At 41.0% G+C, this 23,083-nt stretch overlaps 1 protein-coding gene across 6 annotated transcripts in view; it reads left to right on the top strand.

Annotated features, from left to right (window-relative positions):
- Positions 1 to 23,083, top strand: part of ADAMTS16 (ADAM metallopeptidase with thrombospondin type 1 motif 16) — a 157,569-nt gene that overhangs the window by 26,201 nt on the left and 108,285 nt on the right. For all 6 annotated transcript variants that reach the window (XR_014261726.1, XM_082454362.1, XM_082454361.1 and 3 more), the window contains exons 4-7: positions 14,414 to 14,696; positions 18,425 to 18,624; positions 20,080 to 20,163; positions 22,356 to 22,515. Coding sequence is in view for 5 of the 6 variants with exons in the window: in XM_082454362.1 (XP_082310488.1) it covers positions 14,414 to 14,696; positions 18,425 to 18,624; positions 20,080 to 20,163; positions 22,356 to 22,515 (727 nt within the window). In the remaining variant the exon portion in view is untranslated. The remainder of the gene's footprint in view (positions 1 to 14,413; positions 14,697 to 18,424; positions 18,625 to 20,079; positions 20,164 to 22,355; positions 22,516 to 23,083) is intronic.

The raw sequence follows: 23,083 nt of genomic DNA, 5'->3' as shown, positions 1-23,083 counted from the left end.
CCCACATGCCGCGGAGCAACTAAGCCCGTGCACCACAACTACTGAGCCTGTGTTCTAGAGCCCGCGAGCCACAACTACTGAAGCCAGCGAGCCACAGCTGCTGAGGCCCGCATGCCTAGAGCCCATGCTCCGCGGTGGGAGAGGCCACCACAATGAGAAGCCCGTGCGCAGCAACAAAGACCCAATGCAACCAGAGATAAATAAATAAATAAATAAATTTATTTTTTTAAAAAAAGCATCTGGAAAAGAGTGGATATATGTATATGTATAACTGATTCACTTTGTTGTACACATGAAACTAACACAACATTGTAAATTAGCTATATTACAATAAAAACTAAATTTAAAAAACACCAGTTTTTTTAATAAGCAAGACTAAATTATGATGTATAGGCATGCACACTTGAATATTCAAAGTACAAGAAATTTAAAAAACTAGTTACTGTAAAAATAGTAATAGTGGTTACCTCTATGGGGTCGCTGGGGGTTCAGGTTGAAACTGGTCACACAGGGGCTTGTGAGATGTATGGAAAAGTTCTATTTCTTTGCCTGAGTGATAGTTGCTTTACCTTATAACTCATTATAAATGTATAATTTGTGTGGGTTTTCTTTTCTATATTTGTGTATTATTTTACAATAAAATAACAAAATATCAAAAAATAATAATAAAAAATGTACCAAAAACTCCCAGATAGGTGAAAGTCCAGCTGAGCCATGATACCCCTCTGCTGGGTTCTTACAGAAGGGACTCTGGAAGGATTTGAATCACAGTCATCAAATATTTATTGAACACAAACAATTATGGGAGAGATAATGTAGGTGACCCTCATCTATTTGGGGGGGTCTTTGGAGGTTGAGAGAATTGAAATGGTAAGTCGTGGAGGAGGCTAAATCATTTAGTGCAGAACAGTGTATTTGTATGATCTAGAATAGCTGTCTGCCACTTTTAGGACCACAGGCTTAGTCTGTGTTGCTGGGCTGCTTTCATGGCCATAGGAGAGGAGGATGGAGCTGATCCCAAGCTAATTTGGACTTGCTTTCTCTGAGCCATCATGGGAATTGAATCCTTTTCTCACTGGTTGGCAAAGGTAACCTGCCATATGGTGGTTTAGAGAAACCAGCTGTGAATCACAGGAAGGAATCAACCTTGGCCTGGTTTCTTTTCCTTATTTGTTGTTGTTTGTCTTGTTTTGGTTTTTTTTGTCCCTCTGGAAGTGATGGATCTGCCCGTTTTCTGTAGTGAGCTGTCTCCTTGAGAGGATGCTATTTGGAAGACCCCTAGATTTGTATGGACTAATTTTGCCATAGTGTTTTCAATGCTCTATTTCTACCAAAAAAAAAAAAAAAAAAAAAAGAAGAGGTGGTATTTGCCTAATATGTGCTTGATAACAGCTTATTAAGAAGCCATTCTATTTTCTTTTTACAAATCATGGTGCTATTATTATTTATTTCCAATCTACTCTTTAACATAGGAATATGTAGCACATATTAGTTCAATTCTATTATTCTTATGTGACCACTTAAAGTTTCTATTTGTATTTAAAATTCAAAACAGTGAAACGGAGTACAAACCACAAGGTGTAATATATTAGTTTGGTTAAGAGCAAATTCTATTTCATAGATGAAATGTTTTGACTAAATTTGAATACTTTAAAATTGAAATGTATTTCTATTTTTAATGACTGTTTTAAAACTAAAGAAGAAATCAAGAAAATTAAAAAAAAAAAAAGAAGGCATTCTAAAATAGACCATTTTGAATATACATTGCCACATTATAATGATCATGCAATTTGAGCTAACAGTCTGGAAACAGGATTAGTCGTAACTTCTATAACCCCCTCGGGGTTCTGACATGTGTATGAGAGTATATGCAGTCATATATATAACTAAGGCTGGAATCTGTGAATGGTCAAATTTGGTATCCATAGGGACGGATGTTTAAAGGAACTGCCTGGAAGGTTACATGTGTAACAGAAGTTGTGTCAAACACACAATGTTGGTACAAACGGCCATTCCCCAGACCCCACGTTACAAAAGCCATTATGAGGTCATATTGATACTGGTGTCTGATGTCCACTTGCTTGAAAACAAGGAAACTTAGTTATAACAAACCTCACCCAAAGTTGAATTGTGTCTCAGCAAGCCATTCAATAAACGGTAGACATCTGACAAAACCGTGTAACCCCACAGGGGTCTTGCCTGTCCCGGTCCCTGAGTGCAGGGCTGGAAAGTGAAAGATGCCAGGTGAGCCCGGGGCCTTGGAGACACAGATGCTGGGTGTGTCTCGGTGTCAGGTCTGTGAATCTTATTAAACGTGCACCTTGTCACAACCCCACCCGGACCTGCTGACTGAGCACTTCGGGACGGGGGAGGAGAGCATGGGTTTTGATGGACAGAAAGTTTTGAGAGTCATGGCTAGATATGCAGACTCCATAAGCGATACCCTCAACCTACCCGTCCCTCCTCAGGGAAAGTCCATGAAGTTCCTATCGTGTATCTGCAGCAGGGAACCCGCAGATGAAAAGCTCGTGCCTCTCCCTGTGCTTTGCCTGGTCCAGGGGCAGTGGGGAGGAGACGGGTGAAGAACTGAATTCAGATGCTCATCACCTTTAGCGACAGCATTAGTGAAAGTGGTTAAATGAAACGGGACAGATGCTTTGCATTCAGTTTTGCAATGTCCCACATGGATGTCGGGGGAAAGCAGCTCCAGCACATGCTGTGCTCCTGGCCCCTGGGCTGCCTGCAGTCTCTCGTCTTCATTGCCTGCCTCTGTGTTCTCTTGTGAGGAATCTGACCCCTTAGAGGGCCCTGGAGTCCGGGCTATGCTTGTTCTTAGGCTGGTTGTTGCCAAGGGCACGTCTCTGAATGACTTCACCCCACTGTGCCCCCAGGAAGCCCCAAGGTGTGGAGGGAATGGCCAGCTGGGAGCCCAGCAGTCCTGGCTGCCACCCTTGTTCAGGTCACACTCCTGGAGCCTCAGGTTTGTTTAATTTTCTAAATACTTGACTGATGTATAATTCACATAAGAAAACCTCACTGCTTCAAGTGAACAATTCAGTGATATTTTAGTTAACGTACGGCGCTGTGCAACCATCTCCACGATCCAGTTTTAGACCATTCCCATCACCCCAGAGAGAACCCTTGTGCCCAGCAGTCACGCCCTGTTCCCACCCCAGCCTGGCAACCCCCAGCTCTGCTTCCTGCCTCTGTAGCTTAGCCTTCTCTGGACATTTCAGAGAAATGGAATCATACGAAATGATATGGCTTCCTTCACTCCACATACTGTTTTTGGATTCATCCATGTTTATCCATACTGCATCCCTTTTCACAGCACAAGGGTGTTCCATTGTAAGGATGTACCACATTTTGTTTATCCATTCACTCGCTGATGGACGTTTGGGTTATGAGGGCCTCAGTTTCTCTGTCTACAGAAATGTAGCTGCTGGTCCCTACCTTGCAATTCTGTTCTGAGGATTATTGGTAATAAGATGGTATCCAGTCCCTGGGACAGAGGCAGGGGCATGATAGGCAATAAGTAAATGGATGCCATCAATATTAATATGATTAACAGAAATAGGAGGTCAGGATCCTAGAACGTGGAGCTTAAAGGGCACTGTTGTGAGAGACTAAATATCAACACCAAAACCAGTGGGGAAGAGAAGTATCCCCAGTGGCACAATTAAATGGCAAAAACAGCTGACTCATGAGCTAAGTGTCAACTTGATGAGCTCGTAACAGAATTCACCTAGAGCCAGCAGCTTGCCGACGCCGGCGGGACGGGTGCCTGGATCACCCACTGGGATGGATTGAGTGTGTGCGGAAAAACTTGGTTGATTTCAGGAATGGCTAGTAGATGCAAGTGACAACACCCCGGGGACCCACGGCCTCTGATGAGAAACACGTGTGCCCGCCCCGCCTCGCGACGCTGGCCGACTTCTCTGCCCAGACCACGCAGCGATGGCTGTCCAGCTCTGCTGTGAACCTCCCGAGCTGCCGTTGGCCTTTTGGTCTTGGTTTCCCAACCTGCACAAAGTCCTGCACACACTTTACTTCCTCTCTCTGCAGCTTTCCATGTGCAGCCCTCAATCTCCAAAATATCTACTGGGATCTTGATTGACATCATTAAAATATCTTTTTTTTTTTGCCACCTTTGAAGTGTATATATTTAATCTGCACCAGGTGACCTGGGAAATAGTGATAGATTTTTCCTCTATTTACAAAGATAGGAGCTAGGTCTCAGGACACATGCGCATGCGCACGCCCACACACGCACGCACCCTCTGAAGAGAGGCAGAGTCAGGACTTGAACCAGAGCTTTGGCCTCAGGAGCCACCACTGGCCGTTGCATCGCTGCAGCACGTGTCACAAGGCTGGGTTTAACATCTGCTCTGCCCTTAAGAGCAACACAATGGCGAGCAAGTCCCCACAGCTCACGCTGTCACTCCAAACGGAAAGGTAAGGAGGAGCCAGGCCGGTGGAGGGCTGGGGGAGGTGTGCACAGAAAGCGGGACTAGCGGACGCCCAGAGGGACCAAAGGGAGCCTGCGTGGTCCCGAGGCTGCAGGGCAGCTGGTGCAGCAGAGGCGTCCGGAGCCCCCCGGGGGGCGGCAGGAGCACAGCCCGAAAGGAAATTGACGCAGGTCAGAGGGGAAGGCTCCAGGAATTGTGTTCTCAAATCAACGGATGCAATGTCAGGGTTCTAAGTAATTAGTCATCTGATTTATGCTTCTTTTTTCCCCAAAAAAAGTAGAGAAAACATTAGAAGGAGGGCAAGAGTGGAAGCGGCAGGTGGTAAGCATAACCCTCTGGGGGAGAAGGTGGAGGCGGGATGCAAGGATGAGCCCAGAAGCTTCGTGTGTCCCCTCTACCAGATGGGCTGGAAGGGATTTCCCAGGGCGTTTGCCCAATTTGATCAAGGCCCTGCTGAATTAGTATTAATATTATTAGTTGGTGAATCCATCACAAGCGGATATTTTGCAGAGAACGTGAGCTGATGCCGTGTAGGGCCACAGGGCCGCTGCCGTGGCTGTTCCCTCTGCCCGGCCCACAGCCTTCCCTCTGGAATCCGCACAGCCAAGTCCCAAAACCTCTATGGTTTTGAACAAATGTATAATGACATGTATCCATCATTATAATACCATATAAAAGAGCTTCACCACCTTAAAAATCCTCTGTGCTCTGCCTATTCACACCTTCTGCCCCACTAACCCCTGGTAACCACTGTTGTGTTGGGGTTTTTTTTCTTTTTCTTTTCTCCATAGTTTTGCCTTTTCCAGAATGTCATATCGTTCACATCGTACAGTATGTAGCCTTTTCAGATTGGCATCTTTTACTTATTTTTTTTTAATTAATTAATTTATTTATTTATTTATGACTGTGTTGGGTCTTCGTTTCTGTGCGAGGGCTTTCTCTAGTTGCGGCAAGCGGGGGCCACTCTTCATCGCGGTGCGCGGGTCTCTCACTATTGCGGCCTCTCCCGTTGCGGAGCACAGGCTCCAGATGCGCAGGCTCAGTAGTTGTGGCACACGGGTGTAGTTGCTCCGCGGCACGTGGGATCTTCCCAGACCAGGGCTCGAACCCGTGTCCCCTGCATTGGCAGGCGGATTCTCAACCACTGCGCCACCAGGGAAGCCCTTACTTATTAATATGCATTTAAGCTTCCTCCCTGTCTTTTCATGGCTTGGTAGCTCATTTAGTGCTGAGTAATATTCCATTGCCCAGATGCACCACAGTATTTATCCATTTACCTTCTGAAGGACATCATGGTTGTGTCCAAGTTTTAGCAACTATGAAGCTGCTATAAACATCCTTGTGCAGGTTTTGATGTGGATATAAGGTTTTCAGCTCTTTAAGATAAATACCAAAGAGTACAATTGCTGGGTCTTATAGTGAAAGTTTGTTTAGTTTTATAATAAACCTCCAAAATGTTTTCCGAAGTGGCTGCACCATTCTGGATTCCCACCAGCAATGAGTGAAAATTCCTGTTGCTCCACATCCTCAGCAGTATTTCACATTGTTGGTTTGGTAATTCTACTAGGTTTATAGTGGTATCTCATTGTTTTAACATATGATGACATATGATGTGGAACATCTTTTCATATGCTTATTTACCATCAGTATATCTTCTTTGGTGAGAGACTGTTAATGCCTTTGGCTTATTTTTTAACTGAGTTGTTTTCTTATTGCTGAGTTTTAAGAGTTCTTTGTGCATTTTGGATAACAGTCCTTTACCAGGTGTGTCTTTTGCAAATTTTTTTTTTCCCCAGTCTGTGGCTTGTCTTCTCATTCTCTTGACAGTGTCTTTCACAGAGCAGAAATTTTAAGTTTCAGTGAAGTCCAGCTTATCAATTCCTTCTTTCATGGATCCTTCTGGTATTGTATCCAAAAAGTCATTGTCAAACGCAAGGTCATCTAGAGTTTCTCCTGTGTTATCTTCTAGGAGTTTATAGTTTTGCATTTTACATTTAGTTCTGTGATCCATTTTGAGTTAAATTTATGTGAAGGGTGTAATGTCTGTGTCTAGATTTCATTTTTTCACATGTGGATGTCCAGTTGTTCCAGCACCATTTGTTGGAAAGACTATCTTTACTCCATTGTCTTGCCTTTGCTCCTTTGCCAAAGACCAGTTGACTGTATTTGTGTCTGTATCTATTTCTGGACTGTCTATTCATTCTCCAGAACCACACTGTCTTGGTTACTGCAGATTTATAGCGAGTCAGGAAGTTTAGTAGTGTCATTCCTAAGACTTTGTTCTTCTCTCTCAATATCGAGTTGGCTGTTCTGGGGCATTTGACTCTCCCTATAAACTTTATAACCAGTTTGTTGATATTCACAAAATAATTTGCTAGAATTTTGATCGGGATTGCATTAAATCTATAGATCGAGTTGGGAAGAACTGACACACTGAATTTTAACTTTTTATGATTTACATTTTATTACATCAATTGTTTACTACCTGTCCCCCACCCCCCAACTCCAGGATGGAATTTAAGCTTCACAAGGGAAGCTGTGTTTGTCTGTTTTGTCCATTGTTGTATCTGTATTGACAAGAAGAGCATCCAGCTCATAATAGGCAATTAATGAATATTCACTGAATGCATGAATGAATGAACGAACATGCTACACATTCCCTGGATGAGAGGAACTGCGAATTTCCTCCACTATGGGATCAAATTCATGTCTAAATGTTACACAACTCTGTAAATGAGTCTACTGAATATTAGAGTGTTTAATCCATGGTGTTCTGATTATATTAGGTAGCAGCAATATATTCAGTGCCTTGACTAGATGACTGTTTGCTTAAACATTTCTCTTTGTGTCTTGGGAACGTGCAGAGAGATATAGGATCTGAGAATTTAAGTTCGAACCGTTCTTAGTTCAGATATTTTTGTGTCAACCAAAGGCAATCTTACTAAGCAATCAGTCTAGGACAACACGTTCTGATTTTTTAGCTGGCGCAGTTTTATCAACACACTAGTGGATGTGATTTATAAGAATGTTCCTATGTGATATATACTATTTATTATGGACAAATACCACAGCCATGAATTTAGCAAACTAGTCTTAAGAGTTAAGCTCCCAAAGATTTGTTAATTACCAGTTGTTCTAGAGCACTGTTCTTCCATAAAACTTTGTGCCGTAATAGAAATATCCGTGCTGTCCAGTACGGGAGCAACTAGTCATGTGTGGCTATTGAGCAATGTCAAGACTAAATTTTTAACTTTATTTGATATTAATTTAAACTTGAATCCCCATGTGTGACTACTGAGCAGTTGGAGGACTGAATTTTTAATTTTCTTCAGTGTTAATTAAAATTAGTGACCACCATTTTGAACAGCACACATCGAGAAGTTTTCCTCTAACAGAGATTTAAATCCTTGTCATAGATTGACCTGAAAGATGTCATAACATTGAAAAGCTCAAAAAAAAATTTACTAATGAAAAATAAGAATACACACTGCAATGATATTTAAGCTCCAAGAGAAATTTGATCTCCCTTTATAAATAACTGCCATGTCCCATTAGGTTATCTATGTTCTTGACTTTTTTCACATTCATTGTTTTTTCATGAGGTCTTCCCATTTCAGTCCAAAAACCAGATCTTGGCTTTATTAGACTTTTTCAGCTTAATAAGCACATTCTTTTACTATTTACTGATTCGTTTATTCTGAATTTATTTTTTAATAAGTCCTTTATGGTTTCTAGGTGGTCATTCATTGCATTTTTAAAAACCTTTTGGGTTAATACTTGGTTGGTTTGTTTTCTTTATTTTTTTAAATTTCTCTAAGTGCAGCATGAGTACATCTCACCATTTTTAAAGAAGCAGCTTTTGGTTTCTTTGTTTTTCCTCTATCGATTTCCTGTTTTCTATTTTATTGATTTATGCTCTAATTCTTATTATTTCTTTTCTTCTGCTTATATTACACTTAATTCAACCTTCTATTTCTAGTTTCCTATGTTGGAAACTTAGATTATTGATTTTAGATTTTTCTTCTTTTCTAATATCTGCATTCAGTATTATAAATTACCCTCTTAGCATTTCATTGCATCCTACAAATTTTGATAAGTTGTGTTTTCATTTTAATTTAGTCCAAAATATCTTAAAATTTCTCTTGAATTTCTTTTTGGCCCATGTGTTATTCAGAAGTGTATGGTCTAATCTCTACTTATTTGGGGATTTTCCAGCTATCTTGTTTGTTATTGATTTCTAATGTAACTCTGTTGTAGTCTGAGAGCAGAGATTGTATAATTTCTATTCTTTTAAACTTGTTAAAGTGTGTTTTATGGCCCAGACTGTGGTCTATCTGGATGAATGTCCTAAGCAAGCTTGAGAAAAAAGTGTATTCTGCTACTGTTGGATGAAGTAATCTACAGATGTCAATTATATCCAGTTGACTGATGGCATTGTTGAGGTCAACTATGTCCTTAATGATTTTCTGCCTGCTGAATCTGTCTATTTCTGAGAGAGGAGTGATGAAGTCTCCAACTACGATAGTGGATTCATCTGTTTCTCCTTTCCGTTCTATCAGACTTCATGTCGTTTGGCACTCTGTTGTTAGGTACATATGTGTTAAGAATTGTTGTGTCTTCTTAGAGTGCTGACTCCTTTTATCGTTATTTAATGCCCCTCAATCCCTGATAACTTTCCTTACTTTGACGTCTGCTCTATCTGAAATTAATATAGCTACTTTTGCTTTCTTTTGATTAGTGTTTTCATGGTATAGTTTTGCACCCATTTACTTTTAATTTATATGTGTCTTTATACTTAAAGTGGGTTTCTTGTAGACAGTGTATAGTTGGGTCATGTTTTCTGATCTATGACAATCTCTTTTAATTGGTGCATTGGACCACTGACATTCAAAGTCGATGTAATTGAATTAACATCTACTATATGTGTTACTGGTTTTTATTTGTTACCCATGTTCATTATTCCTGTTTTTGCCTTCTACTCTTTTTCTGCCTTTTGTGGTTTGAATTTAACATTTTATATTGTTGTATTTTCTTTCCTTCTTTAGAATATCAGTTCTACTTCTTCTTTTCTTTTTTTCACTTTTTTAGCCCAAGAACTTGCAATATACATTTACAACTAGTTCAAGTTCACTCTCAACCCCCACCAGCATTGCTGTTATTCTCCAGGTGTACATGGTGGTAGAGAAACAACATGGTGTGCTGACAACAGTGTGTAAATCTGAGTAATTCTGAATTTTAATCTTAGCTACCCCACTTCCTAGCTCTACGATGTTGGGCAAATGTATGTGTTTAATGTCCCATTCCTTTAAATGGGAATATTAATTCTCACTTCATATGTTTGTTATTAGAATAAGAATAATAAATAGAGCAAAACACCTAGCGTATTACCTGCCACATAGATGGTGCCCAAGACAAAGTAACTATAAAAGTTCTATAAAAGTTGCATCTGTCTTGTGTTTTAGAAACATTACTGAGGAGACTAGAATGAGTAGAATATTCCCAATACAAATCACACTTTTGGAGAAATGACTAAGAAGTACAGTAAAAATGAAATGAATTAAGAATTGAAATGCCTGTTTCTTCTAATGAGCTGGATCACTTTTTCACAGTGTTGATTGACGCTCGTGGTGTCACCCGAGACAAGCTTGCAAACAGTTCAGTGGGGAATCCCTTACGCAGCAGGAAGGAATCTCATACACTGCCCAACCAGGCTCATCTCTTCCTAATTACATTTTATTTTTTGATTCATGCAACTTTTATAGAGAGCCTTTCTAAATAGATATACATTAATAAAGACCTATCAGCGTTGAAGTGTGAATAGCAACAAATATAATACAGTAAACATCCTACCTTCAAGCTTCAACACTTTCTTACATTGCTCAGAACCAGCATTTTTTCTTTTATTTTTTATTGAAGTATAGTTGCTGTACAATATTATATGTTACAAGTGTACGGTATAGTGATTCACAATTTTTAAAAGTTACACTTCATTTATAGTTATAGAATATTGGCTATATTCCCCATGTTGTACAATATATCCTTGTAGCTTATTTTATACCTAACATCATAGTCTGTACCTCTTAATCCCCTACCCCTCGATTGTTCCTCCCCCCTTTCCTCTCCCCACTGGTAAATACTACTTTGTTCTCTGTATCTGTGAGTCTGAGAAACAGCACTTTCTCATCACTGACAGGGCACCCACTCTTTCTCTCCTTATAAATGCAGTACAAGTGTTGAGTTTCCCAATGTCAAATGATTTACAGAACTGGCGATGAGAGGTGCAGGTGTCTGGAGAGCTCCCCTGCAACGCCTGGGAGACGCTGGCCTTTTCTGAAGCCTGGTTAATAATCCACCCAGCTTACCTCCCGGTGGTTACTGTGGGCAGGTGTACACCAGACATTTTATGAGCTACTAAGTAAATATTCTCGATTCAGTAAAGAAAAGCTTTGATAAGAAGAAAACATTAATCTTCCACAATTTACCTAATCATTTAAATAAGCCTGCAAACTAATAATGCAGCAAGATTTATTGCAAGATTAATGCAGCAAGGAAAAAGGAGTAACTTTTTTCTTGTATTTTTCGTTATGTATTGCTTATAGAGGAATATCAAAATATCAGTCTTATCAGTTATTTTGTTCTATGTAGTTAATGAAATAGGGGATTATTTAAATACAGAATACTCAGCAGCTCAGACTAAATTATAAATGAAACAAGCATAAACACTTGACTACTTTGTTAGTGAAAATTCAGAAAGTCTTCCAGAGGCAGTTAGTTCTCTCTTGCCTGCGGATCTGGTCCTCTGGGCCACCCAGGATGTAGCCTTAAACCCAGGGGAAAGCAGGAGGTGGTTTTGAATCTGGAACAGCTGCCGTAGAACACAAGTGTTTTAGGGGAGGAAGCCAGAAAGCCTGAGGCAGCAGGCCAGAAGCAAAGCTGTGTTTGGGGTGATGGTGTTGGGATACACCCACACACGGGCTTCAGAGGGATCTCGTACTGTAGAGTGAAAAATCCCCCAGAAACACCTTGCATTACAGAAGGGAATCAGAGATCATCAGGGTGAAGTATGATATTTTACACTCTTTGTTTCATTAATGCAGCAAATATTTTTGCTTCCGGAGGCCATGTATTTTAAATATATATTATTGTTAAGTCTTACAATCTCGTGGCAAGTAGCTGCCTTTGTATCCACTCCCTAGAGGACAAAACAGCACAGAGGGGTTGAGTAAATCGTCCAAGTCACAAAGATCATGTTAAAAACGGATAATAAATGCTGGGTGTCTGACTCATCGGTCTGTTCTCTGCGAGTCCACCCAGTTTCGCACCAGAGATGCTGAACATCATCTACCCTAGTGAACCCACAGGAGCTGATCATCTTTTCAGGGTGATTTGAAAAGCAAGGGATTGTTTGCATATCAGAAAAGATTTTCTTAAAAGCAAAAAGTTACTATTTTTTTTCAGTTTAACATTTCAACTAGTTACCTTAAGTAGTGTGCAAAACCTCTCTGGGGAGTGTTACCACACAAGGTTGAACATATCCATGATTGCTCGTGCGACTCCTGGGTTAGTTTAATTGCCAAAAGGATGAAACCCAACTGGCTTTAGCTATTATTTAATTACATCCTAGGCTCTTCCTTGATAGAACTGCAGACTTTAAAATATTGTCTATCCTAGTTTAGTTGGTAGAGTTCTAGGCCAAAATGATTCCCAGGGCATCCATGGAGATCACCAATGAGAGCCCCCCACCTCCTCCTCCTCCTCTACCTCAATCCAGAGCATAAATTCCAAGTATTTCACCTTTCCTCTGCTAGCTAGCATTTGGGCCCCGGGAGGTCTGCACCCCATGGGGCTGATGGCTTCATTGATAGTTTACCAAGTTTACCTTCTCTTACCTCTTTCCCACCAGCAGGAACACCATGGCCAATGCTTAATCTCTGAATGTACGATAAGCCTGGTCGCCCCTCTCTTTTCTATCTCCACCCCCAACCCTCCTGTCCCTGAGAGGTGTATTTGGCCCTTTCCCAAGATCTCAGAAGTGCTTCTCCATGTCTGTCATCCTACACTGTACAAATATTCAGACCCGTGCAGGACAACTCAGTCCACCACAGAACTTTATTTGGTGCGCAGCGATGGGCACTAAGCACCCCCCAGATGAGAATCAGGCTCAGGCTCCTAAATCAGAGGCACTCTTAGAACAGGCAACCAAGCATCAGTGTCTTTGAATACCCAATAAGGGTTTAATCAGTGTCCTAAATTATCAAAATAACTTGGAAAAAATCAGCACACATATAAATACTGTACTGGAGAGTTCTAAATGATAGCTGGATAGTTCTGTAGGAGTAATTCTTTGTATTCTAAAATTATAAAGGTATTTTAAACCATTTAGAAGGATTTTAAAAATTAATCTGTAATCCCATGATCCAGCAATGCCATTGACATTTTTTTAAAGAAAGGATGCACATAGAGTTTAAAAACTTGAGTAGTGCCTAAGGATGTAAAAATGGAAGTGGAATCCCCCTCTTGCATCCCTCTTCCTCGATTTCCTCTCCCTGAACATAACCAGCATCTACAATTTCTCATCAGTCCTTCTAGGAAAATTCTTTAAGTGTAGATGCACACTTTTACAAATGAACACATTTGGAATCGCACTATATACTTTATTACACACTTTCAAAAAAATAACAACTTCTGGGACCCCTACAGTATAAGCCTTAAACTTACAGGTTTTTAATTTATTCTGATTTTGTTCCAATCCTTATACTTTGTTTCCCAGGTGACCTTGAAAATGTTGTTTAATCAGCCTGATTCTCTGTTTCCTCATCCATAAAAGGAGGAGCATAATGATACCTACCTCACAGAATTGCTGTGAGCGATAAACAAGGTGTAATATAGAAAATGTTGGCCATAGTCTGAGGAGCTCACACACACACACACAAATGTTTAGTTAAGATTATTATCAGGACATAATTAGCTGGCCTTTTTAAATCATTATGTTCTTGCCAAACATATAAATGTACTTTTAAAGATTACCTTGAATTAATTGGTAAACATTTAAATTATTTCTTGTTTTAATTATTTTTTCATTTTGTTTGTATTTTTTATGCTATTACAAACAATGATTCAATTATACATTCACAAATACTTATCAATATTGGGGAAGTGCCTACAAGAAGTATTTGGCAAGAATTCCAAAAGTGTAAAATCCTAGAATTGAATTATACATTTTCAATGTTGATAGATGTGGCAGGTCTGGCCCCAGTTTACCCTTTCCCAGTGTCACTGCCTGTTTGTTCCCATTTCACCTAACAATTATCAAGTTTGAAAAATACTTGTCACTCTAAAAGTCAAGTCTCTCAATTTTCTCTCCTTTAAGATATTTTTGTCATTGTTTGTGCTTTCATTGTCTGTTATGCTGTACAGACATTTTTCGTGTTTTTATAATCAGTTCTTTCCTATTTCCCAAATACTTTGCTTAGAAAGACCTCCCTGATTCCCTAAGAAATTCCTTGTGCTTTCTTCTGGATTAATTTTGTCAAGTTACACTTTTATAGAAAGTGTCACATTGTATTCAAGTCTGAATAGAGTTTTGCTACTTACTATATTAGGATTATAATTTTATGTATTTATTTGGGAACTCCCCTCACCACCTCCACCCATATTAATATCTAGGGTTGTGTGCTTTCTTTTCCATTTTTTGCTTTAAAGGACCTGAACTTAGTATGTTGTGCGCTCTCTTTGCTCCTGGAGTCGAGTCAGGACACTTCCACACCAGTGTCCCTGCAAGGGTGCGGGTGGGGAAAGGGCTCAAGAGTGGGGCTGTCCCATCCCTAATTCTCAGCCCCCTGTGCGACCCCTTTCAACGTGTGCTCTCAGTGGCGGGAACGGCACGTTTGTGAGCAGATAACACAACAGTGATGCGCATTTCTTTCTCCCTCTCCATTTTGCAGTCAGGCATGATAAGAACCCAGGAAGCAGACTACTTCTTGAAGCCCCTCCCTTCACACCTGGCAGGGAGCCCCAAGGACTCTGCGGGGGGTGGCCCTCCCTCCCACATCCTGTACAAAAGATCCACCGAGCCTCGGGATCCGGGGTCCCACCAGGTCGCGATGATGGAGAGAAATTGGCGGCCGGAAAACCGCCACCTCTTACACCACGAAGATCAACCCCCGCGCGGCGGCTTCAGCCTCAGGCACCCACAGAAGCTGCATTTCTGCGGAAGACGCAAGAAATGTATGTAAGGGAGATTCTTTTTAGTATTTAACGATTTGGACATTTCTGTAAGCCGACGGAGTATTTTTAATTTTCTTCAAAGTAGTCTGCCCTGGAGGTGAAATTTGTTGACTACCTTTGCTAAATTTAAGTGATGATTCCAAAGCAAACCCATCAACTGTATGTTCAGTTTAAAACATCTCTCCCTGGTAGATGGATAGAGAATGGTAGATGTTTTTTGTTTGTTTGTTTGTTTGTTTTTTTTTAAAGAGCTGTTCCCTGGGCAGATTAAATGACAAGGTGCTCAGAAATGCAGAATCCACCAGATGTCTTCAAGAGAACCCTGGCATGTCTGCCCGGTAATTCTGTATTTTTGAGGTCTAGATTTATTAAAGCTCACATGCTTTTCTTGATGAGGTGATTTGTCCCTATGCAGGTTTAAACACTTCACTCACCACTTCAGAAGACAGAGTATGCATGACAAAATTTATCTGCAATTTATCACCAAGGCTTTATCGAAGTTCTTTTTGTTTGTGTCATGAACTTTTAAGAATAGATGTGATATTTACATTTTATGTAGGAACGTCTCACAAACTCAGGAACAGGAGTTCAGTGTTTTCTGGACTTTTCCTCACTTCCTTTGGCTTTCCCCTCAAGCATTGCTTTATTTAGCAAACCTTCCCCAAGGAGCCTCTGGAAAGCCCATCCTTCTCTGCGGCTTGGTTTCGTTAGCTGCTAGACCCAGCACCCTCAAATAGAGGTGGGCATGTGCAGTCTCCGTAAATACTGTGGAGAAGAGAGGATGACCCAGAATCACTTGGCATCTTCGATAAAAGAACAAGTACCGTTGACCTGTCAGCACCTGTGCGTCATCTGAACTCATATCGTCCTGTAACTAAGTCTCAGGCTACATTCAAATGGACTTGAAAAACTCAAGCCAAATTACTAAGAGTGAGCTCGGTCTTAGGGGCACAGGGAGAGGGAATGGGAGGCTGAGGAGCTCAGGGAAGACAGGCTGAGCGGGCATCAGAGCAGGGCACACTGCCCAGCAACAGCTTCCTGAGTCTGCACAGACAGGGAGAAGCTGGGGGAGGCGGTGGGGGGCGGGGCCAGGCAGAGGCGGGGCCAGGCAGAGGTGGGCGGGGTCAGGCAGAGGTGGGCGGGGCCAGGCAGAGTGGGACCGAGGGGAGGGACTCAGGCACAGACAAGGTCAGAGCCAGGATGGTGCTCACGGGGTTCCTGGTGAGGGTGTAGTCAGAGTAGGACAGATTCCGTGTGTTGGGGACAGAAAGATGACCAAGCACCTGGATCCTGGCAGGAAAGATGGGCAGGGCTGTCTTCACCTCTTTGACAGGCCACACCAGGGCCTGAAGCACGTGTTGCAGTGTCTGATCAATCCAGCAGAGATGACCATTCTGGAATGAATATGACCCTTTCATTCTTATGTGGAGGTGATCAGAGTCATTGAGGCCAGTAGCCCTAAGGCACAGTTGTGCATACAGGGCAGTACGATTATTCTGTTTGGCACAGCTGTGTGTGCACGTGTGTGTGTGCATGCGTGCACATGTGCAGGTGTATTTACTTCCACAGACGTTTCAGAATCTCATTAGAAGGGGTTGGTTCGTGAGAGGCAGTTATTTGCAAAAGATACTAAACTGTACAATAAGGTTTGTGTTTGGAAAATGGAAAGAAAATTTAAAAATAATAATAAAACTAGAAATAATAAATAATAATAATAAATAATAAATAATAAACTAGAAAATAAATTATTACTAGAAATAATAAAACTAGAAATAAATAAAAATAATAAAAATAATATATAAATAAATAATAATATAAATATAAAAATAAATTATTACTAGAAATAAAACTAGAAATAAATAAAAATAATAAAAATTATATATAAATAAATAATAATATAAATATAAAAATAAATTATTACTAGAAATAATAAAACTAGAAAAAAAAAGTGCCACAAAACACCACTTGCTGGTGGGCGACATCAGGGGTCGATCTGGTGCTGTTTGACTTGCCACAGGTTCTGTCCCCTCCTGCTGGACACATGGCGGTTCCTGAGTGACTGGGGGCCCTATCTAGCAGGATGGACACACAGCACCTCCAGGATGAGCATTTAATTCTCGGGACTCAGTTACTTGTGCAGGATAGTTCCATGTTGTCCATGAGGCTTTGGGCTTCCCTGGAGGAATCCTGATCTTCTGTCTCAGTGGGGTTCACACTACAAAGATTCTTCCCTAGAGTTCAGAGAATGAGAGATTTTTCTGTGTGTTTAGACATCTCTCTGTGGAAACGGGCAGACAAAAGCAGATTGATTTGCTTAAAATCAATAGTGATTCTGAACCTCAGACTCATGAGTTAGCTTGCTACTTCTAGCTGCAGGCTTCACATGTGAGTTTTGAGCTGGGACTCACGTGTTTGGGAAGATGCTGCAGGACCATATTGAGGGGGGAGTGACTTGTTTTGAGGGACTTGTCAGAGCCCTGGCTAGTAAGATCACCGCCCCTGGTGCTTCTGCCTCTGTTCTAATACTGGGGGCCTGGGAGGCTGCTGTGCTCCTATACTGTGTCCATTTGCACCCTGTTCCTATGGAAATTAAGACTAAGGGCCCTGGGACCGCACTGCCAGATCTGAAATCCATTTCCAACACTTTCTAGGGAGGGATTGTGAGAAAGTTACGTTCATTCCCCATGCCTTCGTGGCCTCACTCCTGCCCATGGCTGGTGTAGAGAATGAATGAGTTATACAGACATCTCTTAAGGTGGGGATCACATCTGTGCATCAGTGTAAATGGCGCATGATGACTGCTTATTAACCTTTAGCCAGTGTAACTGTTATCCTCCGAAAGGTTCATCTAGGTTTGGAAGTATTTTATCAGAGAGAGATAAAATGCAACGGACATGGGAATCAGTCAAACAAAAGAGCATCTTCTAGCAGCGTGTTCTATGAATAGAGTTGGCATAGCTTTTGAATTAGTGCCACCTAAATATGTGGATATTTTGAAGCCTACTTTCACCTGAAACCGTTCTAACCACATTTTCTGAGGCATCCACTAAACCTAGTGATTTTTAACATAGTGTTAATTTACTGATTATTAATGCCAAAATTATTTTTAAATGGTTTACTCCAAGAGGACCGAGTATATTTTGTCTTTTCATTAAATTAGATAAATATTTGCAATATTTTCTAGGAAATGCAGCTCTGCAGTGAAGTGGATCTGTCTTGAGCAGTTTATAACCCATTGGAAATACTACAGACAAACCAGTTTTGTGTCCAGACATGGGACTCAACTTTAAAAACGATTAGGTCATTAAAAGTCTTCAAATAAGAACACAGTATAAGACAGCACTCCTTTTTGTACTTATTAGTTTCATTGTTTTGTCAATAACTCCTTTGCAGAGCCCTGTTGAACAGATCTTTATGTTCATAGGCTTTGAACATCATGCTTTTAGACTCTAGGAGTTCAGAGCCAAAGTGATCTTCTTTTTGCTTTAAATCAGGACAAATTTATGCAAAAGTCAATATAACAATGAATTCCATGACATGTAGACTATGCACACTTTACTTAAATGTAGTGTTCCACCTTAACACATGTTTTGCATCACAGTTTTAATGGTTTTATGATTCGTTTTATGAACATTCATTTTTAAAATCCATTTTCTTTAGCACGAGTTCCACCACCGGTTTTGTGTGACAACTTTACATTCATTTCCTCTCTGAACGCCCCTCTGTAGACATGCCCAAGCCTCCCAAGGAAGACATTTTCATCTTGCCTGATGAGTATAAGTCGTGCATAAGGCACAAGCGGTCCCTTCTGAAGTCCCATAGGAACGAAGAACTGAACGTGGAGACATTGGTGGTGGTTGACAAAAAGATGATGCAAAACCACGGCCATGAAAACATCACCACCTATGTACTGACAATACTCAATATGGTAGGAACGCCCTTCTTGTTGAAGTCACGTGTGTAATTCCACCTAATGTGGGGGGTGTGTGTGTGTTTTGCATCCTACATTTATTTGTGGATTTATGTCTTGTACACAAGAAATATTTTATCTGCGATAACTCCTTCACTTTTACTATGCGCCAATCAGAAGATCCTTTTTCAATCCTTCAGAGAATAAAATTCAGAGGATGAATAATTTGACTTTCTCTGTAAGCCAGTAACACATTTAAAGTTTACTGATGTCTTCATTTATCAGAAATCTATAAGAGGATGCGGAGACATCTGAGTGCAGTAAATCTGCCCATCAGCATTATATGTGAGATTTTAGATGGCTGTATAGAAATACCCATCTTTTTAGGAATAGGAGTGTTCAAATATTGAATGTGCATTTTTCTATCGACAAGAACAAGGAATAGTACTCCCTTTAGAAGGTCGCTGCAGAGAAGATGTGACTGTGGCAGCTTTAGTCATTAATGAAGAGCGGAGCAAGGTGTCTAAGCCGCATTCCACCCAAGTGAGACCTGCATAACAGAAGACAAAGTATGGGGCCATCAAAGTGTATTTTAACATAGTTGTGATGACAATGTCTGAAAAATGTTTTATGTCCTACCTCTATAAACAGAGTGCCCCTAAATGTATTTCAACTTCCCATGATGTGGTGTGGTTGCTATTACTGTCCTCATTTTTGGTGGCCAGACCCTCGTGGTTTATGATCTCCCAGGGAACTGAGGGAGGAGGTGACACAGACTGCAGGTCTGTGACAGCCCCCACTGCAGGTCTCTGACTTGTGCAAGCGTTGCCTCTGTTCTGCAGAGCTTTTCCAGCATTTCTACACCCCGGTGCCAAATCATCTCCCTGCTGCTTCCCATGACTGTCGACTTGTCCTCGCTCATCACCCCATATGCCACTCGGATCACTCATTTTTACACTTGTTACCATCATCCCTAATGATGGTCACATCATCCTTCCCTGATCACCTTCTTGCCACATTGTTTTCCCTCTCTTTCTTGTATCCTCTTGGTCTTTTCCCAAGAACTTCTCTTATGCTTCTGGAATATTTTGCTAGGACAGCTTCAGGAGGGCTCGCCTGTGTATCATCACTATGAGTTAAAAAATAAATTAAAAGAAACAAAAAAAAACCTCCTTATGTCTAATGAGGACACTTACCAACTAGGAGACCTGGTAATAGGTGTTTGATAAGAGGTGGAACCTGCCTCCACAGACTTCATTATTTTACTTCCAGGCACCAACAGTAAGGATCCAACAATTGGTGTAATTGGCTGTTAGATATTCCCATACCTGTGTGTCTAGCAATGTAAGAAGCTTAACCTTGCTATGTCACTGGAGAACACAGGATTGGCCTTCAGCTGTGGACTCCAGGCTAAGGGCTGGGGGAAAAGGGTGCCATGTATAGGGACTGATGTGGATTACCTGTCCTTTTCAGGTGTCTGCTTTATTCAAAGATGGAACAATAGGAGGAAACATCAACATTGCCATTGTAGGTCTGATTCTTCTGGAAGAAGAACAGGTATTCTTTGAAACCAGTAGCTTTTTTCCCCTGGAAAATAAATGCAAAATAATGCCTTGTTTTCCTAAATATAATTGTTCTATGGATTCTTTACTTCTCTTTCCTTTGGGGACAAAAATGTTTTAATATTTTGTGCCTAATGCAATGAGTTTCTTGTCAGTTCCTGTAATGCTTATTTGGTTTTTTTGTGATTTTTGTGCAAGAGTAGTAAGAAATACTCATCTGATTGGCTAATAAGAAAATGGAATAGAAGAGCTACTTTAAATACCCTGTTGGAAATACACTAGGAATGCAAGGTGCAAAACTTGTCCTCAGCCACTGTGAGCTTTGAGGACGGAGATGAAGTGAGCCCTTTGGTCTTTTGCTAGAAGACTAACAATGTCCTGTAGCCCAGAAGTTAAATTGTACTGTGTGGCAGTGCACCGTTGTACTCTATTGCCTCCCAACTGCTGAGACTGACCTTCACCACCTTCAGTCTCGGGATTTTATTTTTATAGAGATTCTAGGATGTCAGGCACATTCCTCTCATTGCACACAAACCTCCAAATTATGCTGGATCTTGGGAGCAGTGGGGATAAGACTGTCTGTTGCCTTCATTTCAGAACCCTGTGTGAACACACAGAGGTACCCCTCCGTTCACAATAAGGACTCGTGTGAATATTCCATGGCAGAAGTAAGGGGAACGTCTTAGCCATAAAGGGCTCTCACTTGTATTTTGCTCCAAGCTGGTCATTGATTGGACCTGGGGGAGTAAACCCTGGGTCCTAGTCAGGCACACTGTGTCCAATTTCACCCTTGCTGACATCTTCACAGAGTCTCCTGTCAGCCACAGTTGTCTTGTTTATGAAACAAATGATTTTTAGATGAAATCTGAGATCATTTATGAGATCTAAGATGCCTTCAGATTTTCAGGTTCTGGGGTGCTGCCCTCTTTCTCTGCGGGATGGGGCATGCACGGGCAGACCTGCTTCTAGCCTGAAGAATCAACACGATACAACTCCATTGTCTTTTGTGTGAGTGTGTCTGCAGAGGGGGTGCTGAACTAGCAGGGCTTCTCAGGTGACAGGTTAATTATTCTTTGTATTAAAACGTTTCACCTTGGAACTCATCCAAGCTGCAAAGAATAAGCGAGGTTATCGTTTGATCGTACACCTGTGTTAACTTTAATTAATGCAGTTTTCCTGGAAATCACCCGCTGAAGAATGTAAGGCATGTCCCAGGGTTGATGTACAGCATTTAGCTTGGGTGCATTTGACTCTCTGGAAAGACACAATAAACATTTAAGGAGAAAACATAGTCAGTGACTGAGAGACGCAATTTCAAAGCAACACTCTGGTCATGAAAGCTTTAAACAAGTTGTTGTCCTGAAATTGAGGTATTTAACCTGGTTTTCTCTGACCATCCTTAGGAAAATATAGCATACCTATAAATAAGCTTTAAAGAACTCATCTGCCTGCCAGCTTTGGGAGAAGTTCTTGCCACCCACCCCCCCAGTTCTTCATTTACCAAGACTTCCGGTAGCCTTCACTCTGATCTTTCACTGCTTATCTATTAGAACTTGGTATATATGGATAAGGTTAAATGTCATCTGTATAGTTTCCTTCTAGTTCCAGCCTATTTGCTAGAAATAAAGCTTTGTCAGTTGAGCTGCCTGTTCTCATAAACACGGTGCCTCTGTAGGAAAGTGACTTAATTTAACACTGTAATAATAACTCTTAGAAGAGTTACAAATTTGAAATCTTACTTGCCCAACTTGGTTATGAAATAAACACAACACCATCTGGGTGTGTTTTTGTGTATGTGCGAAGTCTCATATAAACGATTCTGTTGCCTTATATAATTTTGCAGTATTTTATAAAGACTTTGAATGCGAACATTTCATGCACAGAAGTCATCTTTCCTGGGTCACTGAAATGTGTTCAGAGTCAGCAAATACATCCCAACTGTTTTGGTACAGAACTAGAGAAATAAACATGAGTGTCCACACTGAGTCTGTACAGGTTTTATATGTGACACCCTCCTTTGGATTTTAACACATAAAATGGGTAAATTAGTTTCTGTGCCATTCAGATCCACCTGTGTAATTGAATCCAAGTTAGTGCTAGTTTGCTGTGATGACAGGGCCAGTAACAACTGCATGACAACATGTTTTCTTCCTGTTATCTCGGGCTCCTGGTCTGTCTCCTGCATAGCCAGGGCTAGTGATAAGCCATCATGCGGACCACACCTTGAGCAGCTTCTGCCAGTGGCAGTCTGGATTGATGGGGAAAGATGGGACTCGCCATGACCATGCCATCTTACTAACCGGCCTGGACATATGCTCCTGGAAGAATGAGCCCTGTGATACTCTGGGTAAGACCCTCTGCCAGGGTTTTGAGAAACACGTGTGTGCTGTGCGCCTTCAGTGGCCTAGGATATGGAGTATTTTTGCCCTCATTCCGAATCTGTAAGCTGTAGCTGCTGCTGGGTGGAGCTGTAAGGAATAGGCTCCCTTCCCTGTATAAACTGTGGCCAGACAGAAAAGTATGCATTTATTCACCAAAATCAGTTCTTTCACAAGAAAAGGTCTCTCACAGATTCAAGAGCGTCTATCTCTTCTAATTTAAGAAATAATTTCTTCCATTTCTTCTTCCAGTGGTGAGAATAAGGTCAACAGATTCAAGGGTGTCTCATTCTATGAAAAAATAATAATACATTTATGAATATTTGTAGAGCTACTACAACAATATTGGATTCCTCATTTTTCCATTTCTCTATGAATATCTCAATCTTAGCCATTTTCAACATGTTTATTGGGCTGGGTGTATCTTGGTGGTATTTTATAATATGATAAAAGTTTTTTATACTTTTCCAAATAGTGTAAAGCACAGTGTGCTACTGACCAAGGCTCTCCTGGACTTTTTTTTCCTAACTCTCCGTT

The sequence above is a fragment of the Balaenoptera physalus genome (assembly GCF_965194825.1).
Source record: "Balaenoptera physalus genome assembly, chromosome: 3".
Lineage (NCBI taxonomy): Eukaryota > Metazoa > Chordata > Mammalia > Artiodactyla > Balaenopteridae > Balaenoptera > Balaenoptera physalus.
The sequence above is the reverse complement of the archived record's forward strand: the minus strand, read 5'-3'. Positions and strand labels throughout refer to the sequence as shown.